The 25,915-nt window shown below is 37.9% G+C and overlaps 1 protein-coding gene across 1 annotated transcript in view; it reads left to right on the top strand.

Moving 5' to 3' along the window:
* The window catches only part of Sgip1 (SH3-domain GRB2-like (endophilin) interacting protein 1), a 180,683-nt gene that overhangs the window by 88,247 nt on the left and 66,521 nt on the right, over positions 1 to 25,915 (top strand). The window contains exons 3-9 of the mRNA XM_013020653.1: positions 3,576 to 3,600; positions 4,601 to 4,684; positions 6,546 to 6,617; positions 9,967 to 10,023; positions 11,671 to 11,725; positions 12,394 to 12,569; positions 20,899 to 20,910. Coding sequence (XP_012876107.1) covers positions 3,576 to 3,600; positions 4,601 to 4,684; positions 6,546 to 6,617; positions 9,967 to 10,023; positions 11,671 to 11,725; positions 12,394 to 12,569; positions 20,899 to 20,910 — 481 coding nt within the window. The remainder of the gene's footprint in view (positions 1 to 3,575; positions 3,601 to 4,600; positions 4,685 to 6,545; positions 6,618 to 9,966; positions 10,024 to 11,670; positions 11,726 to 12,393; positions 12,570 to 20,898; positions 20,911 to 25,915) is intronic.

Raw genomic sequence — 25,915 nt, forward strand, 5'->3', positions numbered from 1 at the left:
ATTATTGAAACAGTCCATCGTAAAGAGTTCCTTATGAGTGATTAAACTGGAATTTCCCAGGAATGTTAGGGTGAGAAAGCTCACATTTGATGGATACTTTAGGGCAGGAGAACCGTGAGTTTGGCCTGTAAGAAAATGAGGATATGAGGTCATACAAAGGGAGTGACAAAGGCAAAAGCCATATGGGAAAATTCAGTGGTTATTTAGGACAAGGTAAATGGGGCTGAGTGTCTACCAGTGAACTCTAAGAAAAGGTGATAAAGGGAAGGCAAGGCTGGAAAGGGATGAAATCCAGATAGAAGGGGAATTACATACCATGTTGAGGTGCCTTGTCTGCCTTCTGTAGTCAGTGGGTCACCTTGAAACCTGAAAGTTTTTACATCAGATAATATGGAGGATTGGAAAAGCTATTTTTTTAAATTTAGATACAAAATGTTCAAGCTCTTGTTCTTATATTTTCTTGTTATTTTTCTTCTAGTTATTGTTTACTAGAAACATTTATGGTACTCCTGAGATTTTTTTTTCCTCTACATGATTAAGTTGGGAATATTTTTCTGAGAATTATATAATTTATATTGCTTCTAAATATTTTTTTTCTCCACATCAAGATAGGCAGCGGTTCCTTCACTGGTGCTGGAATGCCTGGGCTCTTGTTCCAGTTCTGCCAGTAACTCCATAGCTGTGGAAGTCGCACATTCATTCACTGGGCCTCAGTTTCTCCCCTGTAAAAATAAAAGTTCACACTAGATGAAACTGAGTTTTTTGGAAGTGTCACTGTGGCTCAAGTGGTAGAGCGTTCACTTTGAGCCTGAAGAGCTCAGGGACAGTGCCCAGGCCCAGAGTTCAAGTCCCACAACCGACAAAAAAAGAAAGGAAGGAAGGAAAGAAAGAAAGAAAAAAAGAGAAAAATTTAGTTTTGTTCAAAGGCCAGGCACTGAGCTAGGCAGTCTGTCAACCACATCTGATACCACCTCCAAACTGCCATGTGCTATGTGGGACATTGTTGCAGGAGAACAGCATTGCTGAAACCAAGCCAAGTATTCTATTGACAGTGACTCTAACTACAGTCGACATTACTGTTGTCTGAAAGAGTTAGAAAGACAAAGAAATGATGTTGGGGGTGGGAGGAAGAGGGTAAACAACCTCTCTTTGGCAAGCTGAGCTCACTTACATGTGGCCAAAGCATGGTTCTTCAATCATCATTTCTAAATCTATGAGAAGAAACTGTTCCTTATGGCTTTAAGTAGATGCCCAGCATCTCTATGAGGCCCTCTAAGGAGACATTGGTTTGTAATCATCTCACCTCAATTTTTTATCATCAGAATGTCCCAATTATTTTTGGGATAGCAAATTGGCTCTTCTTTGGTTCCCCTAGTAGTGATAGTCAAGGACAAGCTTTTAAAAAAAAAAAAAAGTAGAAGTCTTTGCTGTTGTTTTGTAGATTTTATGAACCCCTGCTCTCTAATTCGATCATATATCATAGATTTATTGGAAAAGGAGTCATAAATACAAAAGGATTAGTAAAATGCTCTGGCAATTTGCTGTCCCTTCAGCTTTAGTTAATGCCTATGTTAGCCTGTAATCATTGAGACTTTGTTGATGCAAACTGTTTTCAGGGCCATTGCAGCTGGCTCTGGGTTGCTAAGCAACCTGCTAGAGTAGCGGCCAGCTACTGATTGAACCTTCTAAGACTGAGAGTAGGGTAAGGACCAGAGCTTCTGATTTGATCATCATTACGGTGGCTGACAGAAAGAGGAAGGAGAGAGCTTGTGCTAAATGGCAGGCTCTGTGCAGGATATTTTGTTACACTGAGATCCTTTCTAATCCTAACAATAATTCAATAAGGTTGGTATTAACATCTCAGCTCAAGAAATGAGAAATCACTGCCCAAAATGGAATCACTTGCTGAAGGCCATGTAGAAAATAAGGCTGAGAACCAATAATCCTGGTCTAGAAATGAGGGTCTATGTGTTTATCAAACCGAAGAAAAGACAGGAATGGGCAAGATTATAACCCAAATAGGAGGATCAAAAAGAAAGATGACAATCATGGCAAGCAATAACTGAAACTTTAAAAACTTGAGTCCATGATAGATGATTAGCTTTAAAATACAAGTCTAGAAAAATCAAAACATTTTTGAAAACATATGAAACTTCACAGGATGTTGTTAGGAAATAAACTTGGAATGCAACTCAAGTGTTGGAGGCTGCTGCAATCTCTCCACTCCGTATGCTAAATCAGACTATAGAATCATAATTATCTAGTTTAATACACACTGTATTCTAGGCTCTCTCTTTTATTCAATTACTTGTTGGATTCTCTAATGGCTCTCTCCTCCACCTCTACCTCTTTCCCTCTTTCTCCTTTGGCTCCAATTTCCTTACTTGGTCCCACTTCCAAAGGACAAACCCCACCCAAATTGTAGAAATAACATAGTACAAATCCCTGTCTAAGCTTAGTTCTGGTTGTGTGTTAATAACATGACATTTTAAAGCTCTTTACAAGATGAATTAAAATTACAAGTTACCAAGTAACCATTTCCACTCTCTTACTTCTCCCTCCCTCTGTTTGTTCTGTCCCAGTTTCCCACAGAAAAAAAGACAAAACAACTTTGCTACCTTGTTCTACAAACCCAGTGTGGTTGCAAGTTGGATATTTTGTGCTCCTAGTGAATAAATAAATAAAATGACAATGACAATGAAATCACACTTTTATAATTAGTATAAGGAGCTACTGTACATTCATTATATATCTCATCTTACTTTAATTACCTAGGAGTGGTTAGGTAACAGGTTCAAGGTCACAGAACCATGAAGTGGTGGAGATTGAAGCTCAAGACTGATTGTACTCTAAAGCCCTTGATCCTAACCACCATAGACTAGTGCCACCACAAGATAGCACCACCAGAGCATAGTGCTGCCACAGAATCACTGCCTGGATTTTAGCCATTAGAGGAAACCACTTAGCAAAATAGTGCCCTCCATCGCCTCTTCTATTTTAATTGAAGGAGATGTAAATATAGAAATGTGAAGAAAGTAGAGATTCTCAAGATAAATTCTGGACAAAAGACAATTTTGAACCACTCATAAGGGGAATGATAAGGAAGAAGAAATCATTTGTATGTCTTGTGATAGTTTTAAATGGAGCCAGCTAGACTGGGCTAGTTTTAATGACTTTACTCTCCTCTCAAAATGGGCCAAGGCACTGTATCACTATCATGCTTTTTCAACTTCATTCTTAATGAGAATATCACTCCCACACATCCACACCCCCCCAGTCAATTATTATTCAATCTACTTGTTTTTATTTCATTTTCCTTAGCCAGTTTTACTACAGTTGGAACAAAGGGGAGGATGAATGTAATGGATACTGACTTTGTTTGGTCAGTTAGTTCTATGAGACAGGGTCTTGGACTGGTTTGAACTCCCAATCTTCTAGCTTTAGTTCCTGAGGGCTGGGAATATAGGCATGTACTATCTCACCCAACTGGTGAATGATTTTTACTGCCAGTCTTCAGTCTGTACAGAAAGAAATTATTCATTTTCTTAATAGCTGTCAATTTCTTTTTATTACAGAGGCTCACCAGATCGAGATGGAATTGTAAGTATTTTAATAATCATTTATAGTAAGGATTTGAACCCCAATATATTCTATGTGTAAATTTCCTAAATCCCATTTCTTTTTTTTTTTTCTGGTTGGATGACTTTTCAAACCTCTCACTGTTGTAAATTTTTTCTTGTAATTGCCTGGGACATAAATGTGGTCTTGGTCAAGTTAGACTTATTTATTGCATTCACCTAAAACCCTGCCCCAGAGCAGGCAAGTTAACTAGTCATAGAAATGATGGGTCAAAAGCCAGGTAATTCATTCTGGCATTGCTATCTTCAACAGTTATTTCATTTCCAATTTAATGATATAAAAGCTCATTATATGAGAACGGTCTTCTCCAACAGACAACACAGAGTCATAAAGAAGCAGGGATCCAATAAAACTGAAAGAAAAACAAAAGCTTTCCCCCTTGAGTAGCTGGGCTACAGATCCATTTTCTATATTAAATTCAAAGTTAGGGAATGGTCATAAAACCACTTATGACTGAATTTACAGCCTGAAGGAAGAAAATGTGTCCAATGGGTTTCTATTTAACAACAACTCTACTTGCTAGCCACCAGATTTCTTACCTTTTTAAAGAAGTCTGTGGTACACTGGCTTAGATTTATCCCAGTTGTGCTTATGAGATTCTGCCCTAGCTTCTAAAATGACTTCCTTCAAAATCTAAATCAGATGTCTATTCAAAGGTTCAAAAGAACAGCTGCTATGGAAATAAAAAATGGACTCACATTAGGCTCACTGGGCTGAAGTGGGAACTAAAATAAATCCGGTGGTTAAAAATATTTTTTTTGAAAAATCAACCTTTATGATGCTATACTAAATTCGGGTGCTAATTGCAACAACAGTAGGAATTTTTTCTCCTGCACTTGATTCAAAGTCCTTAGTTTTGGGGTGCCTTTTGCATTCATGTGGTTCTTGCTATGAAATGTTAAGAAAATAGACTGAAATTGATCAGACATTTGGGTAACACTATAATCAAGGCTCTATTCAGCAGGGGAAAAAAAAGACCCAGAAGACTCAGCTTCTCCTCACCTCTTGCTTCTGGCTCAGAGCCCTCTCGTTAACTTTGTCTCAGGTACTCTCCTCTTCTGTGTCCTCTCTTTGCTTCTGGCTTGGTCTCCTGCGTGAGCCCTCTTGTTCTATTTGCTTTCACCTTTGCAAGATTGCTCTGTTAGCCACTCTGCTTTCTATCCTGCTGCTCCTGGACCAATTGCTATTTCTTGCTTCTCACACTGTAGCACTCTCCAGTCTTGTCACTTTTCTTTCTCCAACACTTGCTGCCATGCTCATTATCTCGAAGACACCATTGCTACCTGACTGTAATACTGTGCTCTTCTGGGAGGTGGGGGAGGGAACCAGGTTACAGCTAGTAGAATATGCACCTCAGCACCTGATACAGCTGCTGGTGCAGAGCTTATGACCTTGAACAGGTGCTGCATTAAGGGAGGCAATAGGCAGTATGAGGACTTAGTTCCCTACATCGGACTTCATGCCCATTCTCTGAGCCCTCCTTCCCCTCACCATCCCAAAGCCTACAAAGTTAGTTATTGACAGTCACACCCTCTCTGTTACCTAATGTAAAGTATCATAAATAACCATGATCATAATTATTAAGAAAGAGGAATTGTTTAATTTCAGTTTCTCTTGGAGTAATAGGCCTGTACTGAAAAATATTACGTTCAGAATAAATAAATGCATTTTCTCAAAATATGAAAGACATATTTCAAATAAACACTTTTTTTCAAAATATATACATAGTCACTAATAATTGGAAATTATTGGCCAGCTACTATTTTTACCATTTCAAGAAAATGTTCAACTCTTCTCCCAACACCTGATCAACAACATTTGAAATCCAAGACTGTCTGGCTGGATTTAAATTTCTGTTTGTCTTTAATCCTCAGAAATCTCAACCTGATTTTCAACTGAAACTGATTTCTTTAAGACCTCACTTCTGTGGACTCTCATCTACATTTATATGGCTAAGAGAGTTTCCATGTGGTTGCTTTGGACTGACAGAAGTTGACGTTGATAGTTTCACTAAGGTGGTTGAATAAAATACAGGTGGCATTGCACCAACCTAGTTGGTAAACACAAGTTCTGCATGCATAACTTCACTTCTCTGAATGTGATGGAGCCCATCACTAGTGTCAGTGCTTTTCATCTATCTCCATAGATGGGTCAGGGCTGCATGTATGAAGTTGGGCTTTGCCTTGCTGCCTACCAGCTGAGCATACCCATCACTGTGAGTGTGTATCCACAGCTTCTTGTCACAGTGTTGAGACCTCAGGCATCTGTATGTGACTATGCATTCTGACTCAGAGACAAGCTCTAATTTGTTCAGAGTACATTTTAACGTTTTCCCGAGTAGTTCCAATTTGCCTCCACAAATACACTGGTCTATCTGGGTCATAGCCCCTGCTGAAGGAAATCTTTTTTCTTTTTCTTTTTTTTCCCTGAAGCAGGAAAGTGCACAGGGTTTGGAACTGTCAGCATTGTGTCCTGTATGTATTGATAATCCTTAGGAAGTCTTCGATGGCAGAAACAGAGAAGTAAATAAACTTTTCATACCTAGAAATAACAACTGCTTTTACTCAGTCGCTTATGTGTGTCTTGGTGTCTGTTCTCTATTTGTAAACTAAGTGCTGTCTGAAAGAGAAATAGATCCACAAAGCCCCAAATGCCTCGGGGCACATTTCCCTTCTCCTTTCTTTTCCTGGCCTAGCCAAACTGGTCTGCTGAATAGAGCCTCATTATGGGCCCCAAAGTCAACTCTGCCTAAGCAACCCTGCCAAGATTGGTAGGCTGTACAATTTGGCCTAGAAATTGCTTCTTCTATGGTATGTTTGCTGACTCCATGTGATTCTTTATATGTGTCTTGAAAAACAAGCAGATCCTTTAACAACTTTTTTCTACATGAAAACAATCAATTCCAGCAGCCCAGCCCACATGAACCACCCTACAATTACAAAGCAGAGTGTGCGCGTGAAGGAGGAAAAAAAGTTTCGGTAAGGAAACAGATTTTAGTTTAAAATTTTCCAAGGGGTTGTAGAAACAGTGAGCAAAAACAAAGACTGAAATTTGGAGAACAGAGTAGCTTTTATTTAATACACTTGAGGAGACTCCTCTTTAGGCTTCTCCATATTATCTCTGGCTTTCTGGGACCAATTTCAAATCAACCGTATCAACTTTGTATGTTGCCATTCAAAAATTCTCTTAAAGAATGATCAGGCATAAAAGAATTGGGTTTCTTTTGTCTTAGATTCAACTTTTTCAAAGAATCTGCTATCTATCGAGAAGGCCTTGGCCATCTGTAAACATCACCATGCTAACTGAGCACTATCATTTGTAAAGATAAAATAAGCAGGAGCTAAATAGTTGGGCAGGACCTTTCCCTGTGGGGACCAAAGGATGTAGAGTCAAGGCATGCCAATCCTAGACTATACTTGTGATGCCTGTTACTGTGTTGTCCAATGGTAGTCACCTGTAGCTATATAATTAAAAGTCAGCACCTCTGTCACTCTTGCCACATTTTAAGTATTCAGATCATGTGCAGTGAATTCCTTATTGGCCAGCACGTAGATCAAACATTGCCATCTTCATAGTCAGTTTATTGGACAGTGCTGCCCTATAACATTGTTTCAAAGTGATTCAAGTCAGCCTTGGTAGGAAAAGAGAATATTCAGGCAGGACATTGGGTATATTTAACACTTCTCACCCAACGATCACCATGTAGCCATGAGCTGACCTCCCTAAAAGGAACACTGATAATGGAAACTGAGAAGTTTGATCAAAGTGTAACTGAACACTATTGTTCCTATATTTATTGATTTAGCCTCTCATATTTACTGAGTAGATGATAAGCCTAACCTAAGTAAAATATCTACTAGAACAAGATTAACATACTCTTGATCCTCAATTATCTTTAAATAACAGCAATATATTCAAATTACTTACACTAGGTAAAGTTTAGAAAATATAGGAAGAAAAGAAGTAAACAAATATATAAATGATACTGTTTGTACAATCAGGCCTAGGAAAGTGATGCTTATCCACTTAACACGTTCTTTTGTGATGCTTCTTTAAAGTTCTCCATTTGAAAATCAGCACAGTCAGTTTATCTCTCTACCACCATTACTAGGAGCTACACCTTGACCAGTGTGGAAACAGCATGAGCTTTTATCTTGGAGTTTAACCAGAACAATAATAGCTACCAACTGGCCTTTCTTTGACTTAGTAATTTTCACTTATAAAACCAAAGATATTTGTGAGAGTACAATGGCATGAATGAGACCATATTGCCAATTCCTCTAATAAAGCCAAGTATATATATTTGTGTGTGTGTTGAATATCTGCCCAAAGCAATGTATTAGTATGTGTTATTTGGGTTTGGTATATGTTTTCTAGATGTTTCTGTTCTAAGATAAATTTTTTTTTTATAAATTTGTGCTTTTCCTTTATATCAATGTTGCATTGGTTTCCGTGGAAACAGGGAAGATTTCAGTTAGCCTAAATCTAGATTTCAGGAATCTCTTTATATCTATTTTGGATATGTGTTGGCCAAATATATATACAAACATACATGCATGCATACACACACATGTATACATACATACATAATTTTATCAGCTGAATGTATAGATTGTCTTGGTTTTGAAGGGCATTAATAATGGCAATGATCTCATCATGGAAGCAAACCACCAAACTTTAAAATTTTTGAATTCAATAATTGACCTAATCTATTTTATTTTAGTTAGCAGTCATTTGTATTAAGGAATTACTTTAAAACTAAGAGACATATCAGTAGCAATATTATGCTAGTCAAAAATATATGAATTTATTTCTTAGGAAGCTATTTAATTCATTTGATTCTCTATTAGAAACCAGATTTTACATTGCACTTGATTATCACGTATGTTTTCTAGGAAGAATTTGGAGAGTTTTCCAATGAAATAATATAATAAAGGAAAATAAGGACCACATATCGCAAAAAGAAAATAGGAATTTCCAGAAGAATTTTTATAATTAACACTATTAAACAGAAATAGTATTCTTAAATGTGAGTGTCATAGGTAGAGTTGATGTGACAGATTTTTAAGACCTTTCTGCAAGCTAAAAAAGAATACCACTGTGGCTCTAATTCAATGAAGACAATCCTACGTGAAGACTGGATGTTATCTGATTACAAATAATCCTTGTCAAGACCAGAACAAACAGGCAGATAGACACAGGCCCTGTGTTCCTGGGTACAGCCTGCTACTGCGTAAGAGATAGGGCCTCAACACATTATCTATTTCTTATGCACTCTTCACCCTGCTAAACTACCACCAGTTCTTAGAATGCCCAGTCAACCTTCAGTAAATGTTTATTGATGATGAGTAAATCATCCTGGATTTTCTAGTGATCTCTGTTCATACCTCAAAAACTAACTCTCCACCTATTTGTCAATTGCCTGTTAGCCTTCTGCATTGTAGTTCAAGTGACTTTTATTTATGATTGCAAATTTAGGGGCCCTGTTCTCAATTGTAATGCATCACCATATGATGTGTGTTATGCTGAGGTCTGCTATGGCTCAGTGACATACCATGCTCTGTGTGCTAAGTCCAAGAATGCCATTGGATGGACCCTCCATCACCAACCCAATTTGTGTTCTCATCTTTTACTAACAAAAAAAATAGAAAATCTTAACAATTTCTAGTCTGGTGGTGTCACATCCTTGCTCAGCTATTACCATGAATGTACTAGGGACTAAAATAAAATGATTAAGATAACCAATCAGCAAGTAATGCTAGATTCCAGTATGAGCATTGATGTGTGCCCATATAGGTGTAGACACATGGTTAAGGAAAATCCATCATAAATTCTCAAATTCTATTTTAAATTAAGTAAGTAAGAAAAAATTAGAATGTTGACATTATTTTTAATGACTAGGAGCAGAAAAAACTAATCTGGAGCTGACTTCCTTTCTACTTTATCAAAAGACAGTTAGAAAAAAAATGAATCAGTGTGAACATTAATAGATTAGTTAAGAGTGAATACCCTTTAAATCTGTTGGAACTAATTGTATAAGGAAGTCAAATATTTCTGTATACATATATATATATATATACATGTATATATATGGCTTTATTCCTGAGACATAGAGTACATTATAATGTAGGTGTTGCTAATTAATTCTTCCCTAGTTGAATAAAAGTTGAATTCCTAGTTGTTAATATCCTTCTAATGTCTTTCTAATACTGGGTGGTGATAGCGCTTACTAAATATGGATAACAATTAAATGGTTTTATTATCCCACTGGGCTTTTCTTTTCATTTTTATGTTTCTCTTCTAAGTTTATTTTCAAATTTATTACAGAAGAAAAGCAATGGGGCACCAAATGGATTTTATGCAGAAATTGATTGGGAAAGATATGTGAGTATGAGAATGTTTCCTTTATTCTGCATTTTACATCTTAAAAATTAGTTGAAGGATTCATCTTCATAATAGGACATAAAAATAGCTCTATCCCAATAGGAAATGCCTAGCTCATTTAGGAGGGTAAAAAGCAATAGAATCTGACAGACCTAGGTCAGGACCTGGCCCCTGCAACATCAGCTGTGAGGCCAAGAACAGTTACTTGCTGAGAAGCAAAACTGAAATCAGTGTAGCATTTACTTCATATCATTGTTTCAAGGACTCAGTGAGCTAATTGCAGAACATTTCAGTAACTACCTAGCCTATAGTATCTGTTAAAAAATAAAGCTTTCTTCTAATGTTCAGTCTGGTCATTCAATGCAAGTCAATTAACCCCAGAACTTTAGTTTCATAACAACTACTATAGCCTCATGGTATAAATATCTCCTGGGATAAATGACAGTCACTTGTTGCTTCTCAAGGGATGCAACCTAGCTGAGACCTACACTTTACCCAGAGCTTTTCCCAAAAGCAATTAGCAGCAACACTTCTCCAGCCACAGTAGAAGGACCTGTTGGATCCAATCAGGATCACTTTTAGAGTTCTAACCATACAGAATATGTCCATCTCTTTTACCTCAAAGATCTCTCACTGTCAGGCCTGTAACTTCAGCTTCCACGGGGACACCCTTCATCTTTCTCCCCTCTTGGACTCAGGATGTAAGGCCCAAAGTACCTGGAGTCAAGGCCTAGCTGTGACATTTGCTGGGCGTGTTCTTTAAAAACAGCATCAGAACTCACTTAGTTGGATATTGGGATAATTCTTTGCTCATAGGATCATTATGTCATCCAATGACATAATGAGTCATCTAGTACCATAAAATAATTACTCGAATGCCAATGATTAATCTCAATGATGCAAACTGCCTTTTATCTTTCCTTTTTCCTAAAAAGTTTCCTGTCTGCTATTAGTATTAGTTCAGCCAGCAGTACCAGCAGCCATTTTCCCAGGACTGTAGGATAGAAACCTTGGATTATTCTTGAAACTTCTATCTCTTTTTATTCCCTTGATTGATCTATCCCCAAGAACTAAGAACCAATCCCTTCAAGTGTCTTTGAATCATCCTATCTCACCAACATAACTTAAACCATATTTATAACAATCTTGCCCCTTATCTATCTGGAAATATCTTCTAGAGCATCTTGAGATTTTACAGTGTGTCCCATCCTGAGAAGCGGTAGTAAACTCATTCTGCAGTAGTCCATGGGCCACTTGTGGCTGTGTTGTCTAGCCTTCCACCCCCCACTCTCCTATCAGCACTGAAAGGTTCATTCAACTCACCTGATTCTTTCAGAATGAACTCATTTCCTCTTCCTTCCTGCTCTTACCTAACACCTCTGTGTTGCTTTTTCTTTTTAATGTTTTTGATAGGCAATTTCCTCAAAGAAACATAGTTCCTCCCAGGTTGCTTAGCACAGTCCTTGGTTTGTAGGAAATACTGGCAATGCATGAATGCTTTTTTCACTGACAGTTGCTTTTTCATTTATTTTCTTAATAGGAAGATTAGAAATAAAGTATATCTCTAAGTACACAACTCTAGGGGGAAAAATAGTCCCTCCATCTTTTCAGACTAATGACTGCTTAACGTGTTCTTGTATTTTATAGAACTCACCTGAGCTGGATGAAGAAGGCTACAGCATCAGACCCGAGGAACCCGGCTATATCCTTTCTTATTTCTTTTTTTAAATTTTTACTGTCTCTCAGAAAACAGTAATGTAAACTCAGGTTTTCCAAAGGTAACCAAATATACTATTGCTAATATTAGAAATGAAAAAATAGCACAGAGAACAGCCTGATCGCTAACAAGCAAGCATTTTGTCTTGATCTATTCATAGAAAAGAGAGGGAGAGAGAAGAGAAGAAAAAAATGTGCTGAAAAACAATTGTGCACATTGTGGGTGCTGAGTGGTTTGCTGAAACCTGATGTGGCAATGTTAGTCAGTGACAGGAAAATAGCTCTCAGTGTCCTTTCCTTCCAGTTCATCTCTAGGCAAAGTATGTCACTCACTGAAGCACTTAAACTTCGTTAAGGGGTCCCCTAAATTAGCCTTCCTCTACCTGATGTTGAGGATGAGTGTGCTTGTCTGTTTGTGCTTAGTGGCCTACAAATGGCCAATGACAGCACTGCTCATTGGAATTCATTATCCTTGATCAGGTGCTAAGGCAAGGAAGATAGATCCTAACCTTCCTCTTGTATTTGTTTGTTTGGTTGGGTTAAAGCTGCTTTGGTTTTCTGCCATGCAAAGGTACTTTTTCTGTGGATCTATGCAATCATCCTTATGTTACACAAAGTGGAAAAAAGAGCTAAGCATCCTTAACTGTGTTCTACCAACCAAAGGAAAGCACTTTTATTCTTCGAGTGAATCAGAAGAGGAAGAAGAATCACACAAGAAATTCAACATCAAGATTAAACCATTGCAATCTAAGGATGTTCTTAAGAATGCTGCAACGGTAGATGAGTTGAAGGCATCAATAGGAAACATTGCACTTTCCCCATCACCAGTGGTGAGTGGAGTTTCCATGGTAAGCTTTTAGTGAGACTGGACAGAGTTATTCTGCCTCAGTGCATTAAGCTGATCAGAAAATCCATACACTGAATGCTGCATATGGTCACCATCTTATGAATTCATAAGCTTTGAGCAGCTCGCTCCAGCTTAAGATGGTTTTACTCATTTCCTACTACAGTTCTTGTGCTTTTCAAAATGGCACAAATGCAGAGGATCACATTTTATTTTCTGCTGAGAAGACTATAAAAAGAAATAAAATAACAAGATTAACCAAAGTCTTCTAAATCAAATTTAACAATTAAGAACAACATGTAGTTCCCTGACTTACTAACTGATATTTTTAAACATGTTTTAGTTTCCCTTTTCCTAGTAAAACACATAAAATGGAAACTAGAAAATGGCTTTAAAGGCAAACTTTTAGCCAGGTATATTGACCTACACCTGTAATCCCAGCACTGGGAAGACTGAGGTAGGAAGATCAGAGTTCAAGGCCAACTTGGGATACATAGTGAGACCCTGTCTCAAACAAGCAAACAAAAACCCTTTCCCTTGCTATGCTCCAATAGAAAATATTAATAAACATTGTATTGTAAGAGAATTTTAATTTTCAAACTCTTTGTTATATTTTATTATTAAGTAGCCTTCAGTACTTTCATCTTTCTCTTAAGCATCTCAAATACAAGAGTTGCACTATATTTATTACCCAAGTTGCTTTTGCCTACACTAAGCTTTCTTCTGTGTGTTGCCATCTACAAAATTTCTTTAGTTGCTGAGTCCCAAGGTTTATAGAGATAATCCAACATTTATAGTAATTTCTTTGTGCTGTTTGATGAACACCACCATTGATTTCTCAAAATGGCTGTGGAGAGCAGATGAAAGTTATCGTACTAATAGCTAATACCTTCTTGGCATTTTCTTTAAGTAGGTGTGATCTCCTTACATCTTCATCCCTTGAAAACTAAACAACTTTCAAGTTACTTCTAGAAATATCTCAGTTAACCTTTCTAAAAGAATTGTAATTGTTCATCCACTGAGAATAAAGTCTTGTTTTCCTGAGAATTTTTTAAAAGTATATTAATCATGCCTTCTTTAGATTTTAGTGTTCATAATGGTATTTATCATCTCTGTTTGGTGACAATTACAACAACTACTAAGTGCAACCTACTATAGCAAATAACATTGCAGGTAAATTTTTATCTTCCACACATCTGGTATCTTAACATATATTCCCAAAAAGGGAAGCATGAAATATGATTGTCTTCCCCTTCTACAATGGGGGAGTTAGACACTTTTAAACTTATATATCAACTGTGATTTCTAGTAAATGTGGACATTTTAAATATGCACATTTTACTTTTAAGATGCCATCTTTCAAATCACTTATCACTAACTGAATATTTATTACCTGTAAAAAATCTATTAATATACCAGAAGCCAGTTTATATCCACTTTTCTTGAGAGTATAATAAATTTAGTGTACATTAGTAAGCTACCTGTGAAGGAAAGTTCACAGGATTAAGTGATCAAATGTGCCTAAAAGCCAACCAAGCAGGTCAGCCTCCGAAACGGTAGATTCTTTTTTTGGAAGCATGTTGAATCTAAAAATCCTCTATCTCAAAAAGAACATGGATGTCTAGGTCATTATCTGGATATTCCTCCAACCCAGCATGCTGCTGAGGATACACCACGAACAGTAGCCCTGAGTGGGGTGGGCGCTTCCACATTCACAGGCAAGCAATGAAAATCACCCGGGTCTGGCTATTGACTTCACATTTGTAAAAGGTAAAACATTGGACTGCTTTAACAGAGACCAAAGTGATAATGGCCTGTGTTTATCTCTTGCACAGACTTCAAAGTCAGGGCTAGTCTAGAGGGTGATAGAGTCCTAATGCAGAGGTCACTCAAAACTTTAGAACTTTCTGCATTATTGCTCCATCTTTCTCTGGAAGCTGCTGCCTTACCACAAGTAAATACCGCCATGGTGAGCCCTTGAGATAAAGGGAAAAGACAATAAAAAGTAGATTTTTTCCTTGATAGGTTTAACTTAGAAGCTAGCCCTACCATACTCAAGGAATACATTAGCTGCAAGGGAGTCATGGAAATGTAGTCATGTACTGAATAGTCATGTACAGAGCAAATATTACAATTCTGCTACTAGATGAAAAGGAAACAAATGGCTACCAGAGGATTTGGCATTTTCTGCTGCTGTATGTTAAATAATCTGTTATTTGGGGGAGTTCACTAGAAAGTGGGACTCCACTTATTTATCTTCAAAATGATATCCCAAACCAATTGAATACAGATATTTCCTTTTCAAAACTTATATTCACTAAATATTTAATAATAGTGTAGTTACCCTACATGTTAGTAAACAGTAGGATGAATAAAAACAAATTTCAGTAAAATACCATCTTGTTTAGTTGGTATATACTTTTCCAACAATAATCTTACAGAGTCTACTGATTTTTCAAGCATACTATTTCATTGTAGAAGTAAAAGTCTGCCTTCTATTAATCAAAAGTATAATTTTTTTGTCCTTGGTTGTGTTTGTGAATTTTCAAAGATGAACAAATGATCAAGAACTTCTTTTCCAATTGGTTTTCAATGCAGCAGACTGACTCAAAATTCCAGTTGAGCTTAACATCTGTAGGATGGGCTATCAGTCAGGAAGGGACATGACTTGGAACAAGGTAACTTTCTATAGTTAAGGCAGACTTTGAAGTGTTCCGGTTGAAAGGTAGATATCTGACAATGAGGCTCCTGGTGGCTGGTTCAAGAAACCTTATGTGGAAGAATACACATAACATATTTTAGTGTCCGCTCCCAAACATCTGTGCCTCTCATAGAGTCTTGTGTATGACTGCCATTCAATAACTGTTTGTGGGTGAATGAGTGCTTGAGCAAACATGTGAGTGGAAGTGGGCCAAGAACAGTGCACCATGACATTCACCACTCTCTAGTTTTGCATCCACCTGCACTTTAGCCTCTTTGGTTCATCGCATGATGATTCACATAACTATGCTCTCATCCCAGCCACATAGTTCTATTTTATTCATATTAGTGATAAAAGCCTTATTGTATGCAGTGCTGAACCAGAGGTATGGTACATACCTCTAATCTCAGCTACTTGAGAGGTAGAGGCAGAAAGATATGAGTTTGAAGCCAGTCTGGACAAAAACAGAAAAACAAAAACAGTAGAGATTTCTAGCTCAAACATGGGAGGGTAGGGAGACTGGGGGCTTAAGTCAACTGGTAAAATGCTTGATCAGCAATTGTGAGGCCTTAGGTTAAACCCTCAGTACGAAAGAAGAAAGAAAGAGAGGAAAAAGGAAAAAAGAAAGAAAGAAGGAAGGAGGGAAGGAACTGAGTGGAGTGGAGGAATGTTTTAAATTGTAGATTGCCAGCTTTGAGCAAAAAAGGTAGATGAGAGTGTGAGGCTCTAAGCTCAAGCCCTAGTACTGGAAAAATGGCAACATCTAAGAAAAAGCTTTGTTTTAAAGAATTGCTTTTTGAAAGAAACTAAATAATAAGAGATAGAACTCTAAGGAAATGTGCAAAAGAATGGGAAAGGAAAACAGCAGTCTGAATTCAATATGCAACTGAATTAAATGAACTGAATGTAATTGCCATTGCTGTGATTTCAGAGACATGAAAATAGACAGTCATAGCAATGATGTCACAATTACTTGAACAGTGGGCTGTACTTCCTAATTGGTGATGTTGGCATGTTAAAAGAGCTCTCCTTAGCCAGGGGCCAGTAGTTCATGCCTGTAATCTTAGCTACTCAAGAGGCTGAGAGGCTGAGATCTGAGTATTGTGGTTCAAAGTCAACCTGGACAGGAAAGTTCATGAAGTTCTTTCTGATTTCTTGGTACTGTGCCTGGGGCTTGAATTTGGGGCCTAGGAGCTCTCTCTGAGCTATTGTGCTCAAGGCTAGCCCACTACCACTTGAGCTTGTCTTCTGGGTGTGTGTGTGTGTGTGTGTGTGTGTGTGTGTGAGGTCTCATGAACTTCCTGTCCTGCTGGCTTCAACCCGCTGGCTCAGATCTCAGCTTTCTGAGTGGCTAAGCTCCTATTTGTTCTTCAGTGAGCCAAAAACCACCATATTTTACTTATATGTTTAGTTCTGCACTGATTAAGAATTTTTTCTGGAATAAGTTACCATTAAGTTCTGATGCAAGACATGTAACCTTGGACAAAGGCACTTAATTATTTATTTAAGCCTCATTCATAGCTTTATCAAGGTCACAGAGATTACTAGTATTATATACTTTATACAAGCCTTGGAAGGATTAAGGACACACAATATATAAAGTGCTTAGCATTTTGTAAGCAAATTTATGTAATAAGACCCCCAGAGATGTCCTTAATGAATAAATAGCTGTTATTAATCAAAACATAATGCAGTTCTTATAGTGGCTACTCTAAATCCTCCTCTAAGGATATGGACCACTTTAAGAACTTACCAAATTAGTGGTGGAGGTGGATTTCTTTTGAAGCACAAAGGCAAGTAGGATTTTGAGGCTTTTGAGGATTTTTTGGTGTTGGGCCAGCAGTAGCAATTCTGAGGTATAGCCCTGGGTGTTGTGCTTGCTAGGCAGGTGTTCTTCCACTGAACCATGCCTCCAGCTTGATTCTGTATCATCTTCTCTGTGTGTATCAAGCAAGGTCTTAACGTCAAGCCTCCATCCCATCTGTAAAATGGAATCAGTAGTAATAATGTTAGAATGGCAAGGGGGGATGTAATGTACTCAGCTCCATGCACCATCCCAGATTCTGGGCATGAGCATTCCATTCCCATTCAGCTGCACTTTCCTTTTCCTGCAGTTGAAAGACTTGTGGGAAGCAGAAGGGAAATAAAACTAGCGAGGGAGGACTTGAGCAAAGTCAAGACAAGGACTCATAGAAAAGATGAGGGAGTAGGAGGCATCCTCTCAGGCATATAAACTATTGCCTCTTCCCCGCCCCCTGGGAGAAGGAATGAAAGTATCTGACAGTGGGTTTTTAGGGAACAACTAAGTTTAATCTTGTTCCTGATGAGTTATAATCCATAATGGAGAGGAGGGGAAGAGAGCTTTGAACTAGAGATAGTCTGGTGCTGTTGGCCTATTCCAAGTAGCCCACCTGCCCTCCCACCATCAAATTAGCCTGCCAGAGAGCATCATCCAGGAATTTGCTGCTGCTGCTTGATAACAACACCCCCTATCCTGTCCTCACTTTGGCAGAAGGTTCAGCACCCTGATGAGTTCACTAAAAACAAAGTCATCAATGGAGGAGGCACACTCCCTTCTCCTACACACTAGCATTCTAACAGAGTGGGGTAGGCAGAGGCTCCGTACCACATGGAGCCTGGTGCTAAGTGCACAGCCCAGATCTCCTGTCCAGCTTCCTGGACTCAGAGACTCAGCTGGCATTCTGCTTACCCAGGAAGCTCCATAGGCCCAAATGTAATTTAGGATCAGGGATCTCAAACATTCAGTGTATGAGTATCCTCTCCCCTCCTCCAGACCCTCTGCAGATATGGCCAGTAGATACCAGTTGTGCATTGAGAACTTAAGCAAAACTGTAAGCAACTCTTTTATCAAATTCACTCAGAATTAGCAGCTACAACAAAACTTCTTTTAGGCTTTATAGAGAAAGGCAGAAAAATTGGTGGCAACTTCCTTTTTTCAATAATCCATTCTTTTCTACATTTAAATAAACCATGTGCAGAATGAGTTTTGTGTTTAAAATGTATTTAAAAAGTTCTTTCCTTTATTACTAAATTTGTTTTCCTGGAGAATTTCCTGCTGCTTTGAGTCCTGACCTTTAAAATCACTATATCAAGTTTCCAAATCTTCATGCCTTCTGTACTTTAGTAAGAAGAAATCCCCAAGTTTTTAATATATTGTGATCCCCTCAAAAATATGAATAAAATATTCAGTTTGAGCTGGAGTACGTCAGCCATCATTTGCCCAGTTAATGTAGGTTAAATCCTCTACATGATACTTGGTTTCCCTGCATGGGGCACAAAAGTCAGATTTTTCTGGCATAGCACCCACATTTTGTGTGTGTTGATACTGGTGCTAGCCCTGAGCTTCCTTTGCCCAAGGCGCTCTACTACTTGAGCCACAGCTCCACTTCCAGCTTTTTTGTGAATAATTAGAGAGACAGCGAAAGAGAATGCAATAAATGTAATTTAGAAGGAGATGGTATTGTTGTTGTTAATCTTCACAACAATCATAGAAGGTAGCAATTATCTCTGCTTTAAAGATTACAAAGTTGGAGCCCATGGTGACTTGCCCAAAGACATCTAGAAACTAAGAGATGGAGGTAATTTAAGTATATTATAGCTCTTGCTCCTTCTAACATTTATTTTAACCCAAAATTGGTTTTGTCTGTAGATTGAGAAAAGCAGTGAAAGTAATTTCCATTTATCTGTGCTAGTAACGCAGGTATGCGTCTCTCTTCAGATTCTCATTCTAAAGCATTCATATCTGCTCTATAAGAAATTTCACCTGGGAGATCTGGTCACATTATTCTACGCTAATGTCTCTGTAAAGCCCTGCCACTTCCTTGGAGCTTTTCTAATGCATGTTAGCACCTGAGGTCACTAATGGGCAGAGAAATTAACAATTAATTAGGTGCAAGTGAAATATTTATAGGCACTGGTGGACTAGAACCATTACAAATGGGGCCACAGGCCTAAGGCCATTTATAATTCAGCCTTATTTTAGAGAGCAATTCATCTTTCTATATTTAAGAAAACACATGCTTCAAACATTTGTGTAATGTTTTTAATGGCCCCCAAAAAGGAATTCATAAACATGAATGCTTATTTTATAGCCATCTCTGTGCTTGCATCTAGAGAGACTTCATTTATAACCATTTCTGTGAGTAATAACCAAGTGGAGACATCTAAATAATACAGAACAAAGCAATAATGGCAAAAAATAATTTACTAACAATGTGTACCTTTGTTTTCCCTGAGGATAATAAATGCCAATAAAATAGACCTTAAATATTTGTTATTTTGAACAAAATGAAAAAAGAATGTGCTACAGTCAAACAAGAGAAGGGAATAAATTTAATCTGACTGGGAATCATGGGAAAGGTCTCATGAAAAATGTAGCTGGCCTGGAAGAATGAATAAGATTTTGACAGGGAGAAAGACAGAAGCCTTGAAAGGCAGAAGCAGTGTGAGGAAGTTGGGGAAGCCTGCAGGTATCTGGGATAGTCAGGAAGCATCAAGGACAGTGAGCAGTTATATGAAAGCTACATGCGAGACTGTAGGGGAAGATGAGGAGGGACGGCCAGCTGAGGTCTATGATTAGGGCAGTAAGTGTAGGGAATTCTGTTGCTTTCTGTTCTTGGGGCTTCGAAGGACACAGCACTATATTCCCTTCACTGTTTTTGGATGGTGATTTGGGAAGTGTGAAGGATAAATTAGAAGATGAAACTGGAAGCAGGATCATAGGCTAGGAGGCTCATGGAGTATTACTAATGTCAATGACAGATGACAAGGTCCTTCCTTAGGCATTGCTCAGGAAACAAGAGTTTCCTAAGGGATCAGAGACCACTCACTAGGGAAAGAATATAAATTGTCCATGGAGGGTAGGGATAAATAAAACATATGGCCAAAGAACTGATGGTTCTATTCAGAGTGACGGAAAAAGATGCAAATCCATAATGAGATTAGTTTCTGGGGACAAAAGAAAAACATCTTATGATCTCCTCTCATGACCTTCCCTGGCCACAGTGCACCAATGGCATTTTCCAGCCTCTTCCAATATTACAAACTTACTTCTATTTTCAAGGGACAAATTTGCTTGATAAATGTAAGCCATTCAAAAGAAAGCTTAGAATGTGTCCCAGCAGAGACCATCCCCAGGCCCTGTGTGTGTGTGTGTGTGTGTGTGTGTGTGTGTGTGTGTGTGTGTGTGTGTGGAGTTTTCTGGCCCTAGTCTTGAACTCAGGGCTTAGTCACATTCCCATAACTTCTACTGCTCCAGGCTAGTGCTATTTCCACTTTTGGCTTTTTTAGTAGTTAATTGGAGAGGAGATAAGAGTCTCATGGATGTTCCTGCTTGGACTGGCTCTGAAGGACAGTCCTCAGATCTCAGCTTCCTGAGTAGCGAGGATTACTGGTGTGAGCCACGTGTTCCTGTCTTCAAAACAGATTTAGAAACAACTGTATCAGATATGTACAGGAAGGATTCGTAGAAGGTATGCCATGCAGAACTACCTTAAATGAGGTCCTTCTAGGGCTTGAGCATTTCTTCTAGAAGATTCATGTCATCTTTCTCAATTTCTCTTTATTTTTTTTCTCCCTATGCTTTCACTTTTAGAGGAAAAGTCCGGTAAGAAACAAGTCGTTCCCATGCTTTAACCAAACATGTATTCTTCTCATTTTCATCATCTACATATATAATGACTGGTTGTGTTTAACACCTAAACAAGGTTTTGGATTTTAAAAACAAAGCTTTGTGAAACAGGACAAGGTCTAATTATGCCACATGAGGAAAAACAGAAGTTGGTTGCTAAGTGATTTTGCAACCCTGTTATTAAGGGCCGCAGGGTAATTTCTCAAAGATTCACCTCAGCCTCAACCATTTCAAGATGCAAAATACTGCTGTTACCAGTTGAATTATTTTTGCTGCATATACATACAATGAGCTGAACATTTCTTCAGTTAAATTTTTGTTGCATGGACAGCCTGGTAGTATCCTGAATGTTTGTGAATCTGAAACAGGAAAGGGGTGTGCTAGAAGACTTAGGATTTTTATGTTATTTTTGTTTATGTAATAATAAATCAAAATGTTCCTTACTATAATTGTTGGAGACCAGAAAGGGGATCTTTAGAGTATGAATCACCTCCTGAATGTTTTTGTTTTCAGACCAAGGGATGATGTTTTTAGTGGCCCCACAAATCTGATGTGATATACCTATATATTTTTACTTGTGAATAGCATATAACAAATCTCCGGGTGGGGGGTGTGAGGAAGGAAAGATAAATGATATTCTCTTCCCCGTTGCCTGGTTTATTGGGAGCATGTTCCCAGAAGATTCTATGCATGGGCAGACAGAGGTAACTGCTACCATAAAATACCAACATGTTTTCATGTTAGCAAATGCCAAAATGTGATCAGTTTGTTCTACTTAGCTCACCTAAGGGAAAGCTGCAAAGACAGCAGACCCCCTTATCCTGCCCATTGACCCAGTCCTGGCAGCCAGCACCAGAGGAAGAGGCTGCACTTGACCCAAATCTCTATGCAAGCAGGAAAGAGCAGTGGAAAGCACCAAACATGGGATCTAAGTATCAATTTTTTTTCAAAATGGGGGCCCAGGTATTTTTGCTTCCAAAAAAGAAACACTGTATTTATGATTATTCTGATTATTACTGAGCTCATGGCTAATTTCTTGTAACTGAGCATCAACTGTATTTCACATGGTATGGAGCAGTATAACAGGGCTGGTGCTCTTTAGTAGCCTTTCCTTTTATGTGGCCAATGTCTTATATTCTCCTTGACCCTGGGCCATCCTCTGAATTAACCAATGTAGCTATACAAAATTCGCCTGTGATACTTTTGAAATCCTCTGTTCCTCATTGCATTTTCTTACTGTTGGCCTTACAGTAATCGTAGCATCAAGTGTACCTTTTCATTTTCACTTATCTGTCTTCAAAAATGTCTTTCTCCCATCTTGTTGCCTTATTTTTCTTTGGATATGACCATTTTGTTGGTTCTGCTGTCTGGTCACCTCTGAATATGTTGGTGAGAAACACGTTTGTTGTTTCATTTCCTACATGGAGTTTCAGATGATCATTGGAACATATTGGATGAGATATAGTAGTTAGCCTCTGTGATTAAACTTATGATATACAGGAACAAATTTAACTATGGACAAGGTGGGTGGGCAAATAGGACGCTTACCAGATAGTTTATTTTTACTCTAAAGCATTTACAAACAAATAGGAAGCTGGACAGTGTTGGTTCATGCCTGAATCCCAGCTACTTAGGAAGCTGAGATTGTTGGGATCAAAGTTCAAGTACGTCCCAGATGGAAAAGTTCAGCTCCATAAAAAGCTGAATGCTGTGTCATACATTTGTTCACCTAGCTACTAGAAAGCCTACCATAGTGGACATTGCCCAGGTACATACATGCCTGAGGGGAAGGCAAAAATTACCAGCAGAAAATATGGCTAGAGGTGTGACTCATTGGTTAGAATACCACTCCAGCAAGCATGAGTTCAAATTCCAGTACCACAAATAAAAGAGGAAATAAAATAAAAAGCAGTAATGTTTATTTATTTTTATTTTATTTTATTTTTTGTCGGTCATGGGGCTTGAACTCTGTTCCTGGGCACTGTCCCTCAGCTCTTCAGCTCAGAGCTAGCATTCTACCACTTGAGCCACAGTGCCACTTCTGGTTTTCTGAGTGGTTTATTGGAGATAGGAGTCTCATGGACTTTCCTGCCTGGGCTGGCTTTGAACCGTGATCCTCAGATCTCAACCTCCTGAGTAGCTAGGATTACAGGCATGAACCACCAGCACCCAGCCATAATAATAATCATGATGCTCATACATTCTACTTCTTTTCCATGAATGATATAATGCTATGACTAGACTACATAAAAATATTTGATAATTTGTCCATCACTCCCTTTTCTGTTTCCTTATAGCACTGAATTTAGCAAATGAAGTTATTTTAAAACTTCAAAACCTAAAATGCTGATTATTTAGTGAATTTGACAAGCAAGACAAATGATGTTTGGTTATATCTTACAAATCTCTTAAAACATTTACTCATATTGACTAAGGCTAAGTGATTCTGGTGATTGGAGTAAAGCTTGGGGAAGGGCTCTTGTTGAATGCACATTAAACAAGCTGAACCCTGGCTTCCATCTCCAGCATTTAAAAAGAACTGGAGAAATCTTTAACTGAATTTAAAATAATACCATGATACAAAAAAATAGCAAAGCATATCCAGAGTGTGAATCTAAGAATACTAAAAATTATAAGGGCATGGGTAACTGTATTTTCTTTTAGGGAGGCATGTTCATACTGAAAACTGTAAAAATTTTCAAACAAACATATTCTAAACAAAGATCTTCATTTTAATGACCAAATCATAAATTAGCAGTATTTACTTAGTTTAAAAATAGCTTTGAAATGCAAGGTAAGAGTTTTCTCCAAGAGGTGAGGAATAAATTGAATTCCTAAATCGTCTCCAGAATGCACTGGATGACCAAGAAAGTTGAATTGATGTTTACTTAAAATGTAGAAAATTTGATCAGAACATAAATAGGCAAATTGCAAAGTGTGAATAATCAGTGCAGCAGATATCATGAGAACTTATGCATGACACAAACGCCCCAATCAGAGACAAATTGGCCTCCTGCAGACTCTGAACAACTGAATACATGTTTTATTTGGCTGGGCCATTGAAAATAAAGCAGGAATTCAACAACGAGAACATACCAAATTTATAAAAGAACATTTGGATGTTGATTTTTCTCTGAAGACCTACCCATGGCAGACTAAGACCTCCACCACAGATATAGTAGTCACTGATCAGAACTGATGAGTGGCTGGCATCTGCCCTGATTCACATACCACCTTCTCTCCCACCCACAAGCCCATGGATGTAGATCTTTTAGCATTTACAATATATCAAGATCAGATACTGAATTTAGTTTTCTTCTTCTTGGATGAAAATTCTGTATTCTGATAAAATAAAAGCAGAATGCTAAATACTTTCAAAGTCTTGGGAAATGAAAGGAGAAAGGATAAAACACTTCTAATGGGCAAAGATCCTTGCCTCCTGGTTGGTAATAATTTTACTGAAAAATAAATAAATGAATGAATGAATGAATAAATAAATAAGCAAGCAAGCCAGGCACTGGTGGCTCACACTTATAATCCTACCTACTCAGGAGGCTGAGATCTGGAAGTTTGAAGTCAACCCAGGCAGAAAAATCTTGGTGAGAGTCTTTCCTCAAATAAACCTCTCAGAAACTGTAAGTGGTGCTGTGGATCAAGTGGTAGAGCACTAGCCTTGAGCACAAAGAGGCTCAGGAACAGCACCCAGGCCCTGAGCTCAAGCCCCACAACTGACTAAATAAACAAATAAGTAAATAAATAAATAGTTTTACTGACCTTTTTGTCCAGTAGTGTTCTTCAGTGGTGACACTCAGACAGTTTTCCATTTGGCTTCTGGAACTGTTTCTTTTGAAAGGATTCAGGTGGCTCTTAATTATAGACCATGAAACCTGTGCCTGTGTTTTTCACAGCTTCTCTCCTAGTTGTATCTTTGAATTCTTATTAATCAGATTGTAACTGTGTGAATTTCATTGGCTAGTCCCTGATGAAAAAAATTTGCAAATGAATTTTTCAGAATGTTATCAAATACAGCTGTTGTAGTAGGAAAAATATAATCATGAACTATCAATTGAAAATGTTTTTAAACTCATTGGGAACTAAGATATAATTCAATTTAAGTATTTGAAATGACTTTGGAAAGTACTTTGTATAATTTTTAGTTGACAAAAATTTTCTATTTGAGTCTACCTCTGTATGCTTGTAATCTGCATTTTGTTTTGTATTATTTCTCATGATTTTCTGTTGGGAGGATTATGTCACTTTTAGTTGCTTGATAACTGTATTTTAAACATTTGTCATAGAATATCCCTTTTATTTTTCTAATTTGATTTAGCTTGTAACCAGGCACACAGAAAAGTTTATACGAAAGGTAGACTCACATGGAATAGCACCTGCAAAAAAAACAATAAAGTCTAAAATCTGAGAAATGTGATTCAAAGCCAGCCCAGGCAGGAAAGTTGGTGAGACTTTTATCTCCAGTTAACCAGCTAAACACCACAAATGGATCTGTGGCTCAAGTTAGTAGAGTGATAGCCTTGAGCAAAAAACAAAACAAAACACCACTGGGCTAGAGCCCAATTTCAAGCCCTATGATTGACAAAAAAGATAAAAAGTCTAAATTATTACAAAGAAATTCATTAAAGTATGTCGAGTGCTAGTTAGTTAAAAAAAAACTGGTCTGAGAAATAAATTCTTGGATATTAGCCACAATGGTTCTCTGCTTTAGGACCATCAATATCAGGCTTAAAATCATAGAAAGAATGGAAGAATGAGAGATCAGAAATCTAAATTTCATCTCTGGTTCTACTAATTCAGTAGCTATACCCTTCATAGCCTCACTTTCTCTATAGAGTATAAAGGTCATTGAACAAGATTTCCATGGAGTCCTCTCAGGCACAAGAGAACACCAGGTCGTGAGCTAGAGAGAATGGCCATTCCTCTTCATTTGAGCTCCTGGCCTCAGTTGGTGATGTTATTATTCTCT

Source organism: Dipodomys ordii, unplaced genomic scaffold (genome assembly GCF_000151885.1).
Source record: "Dipodomys ordii isolate 6190 unplaced genomic scaffold, Dord_2.0 Scaffold51, whole genome shotgun sequence".
NCBI lineage: Eukaryota > Metazoa > Chordata > Mammalia > Rodentia > Heteromyidae > Dipodomys > Dipodomys ordii.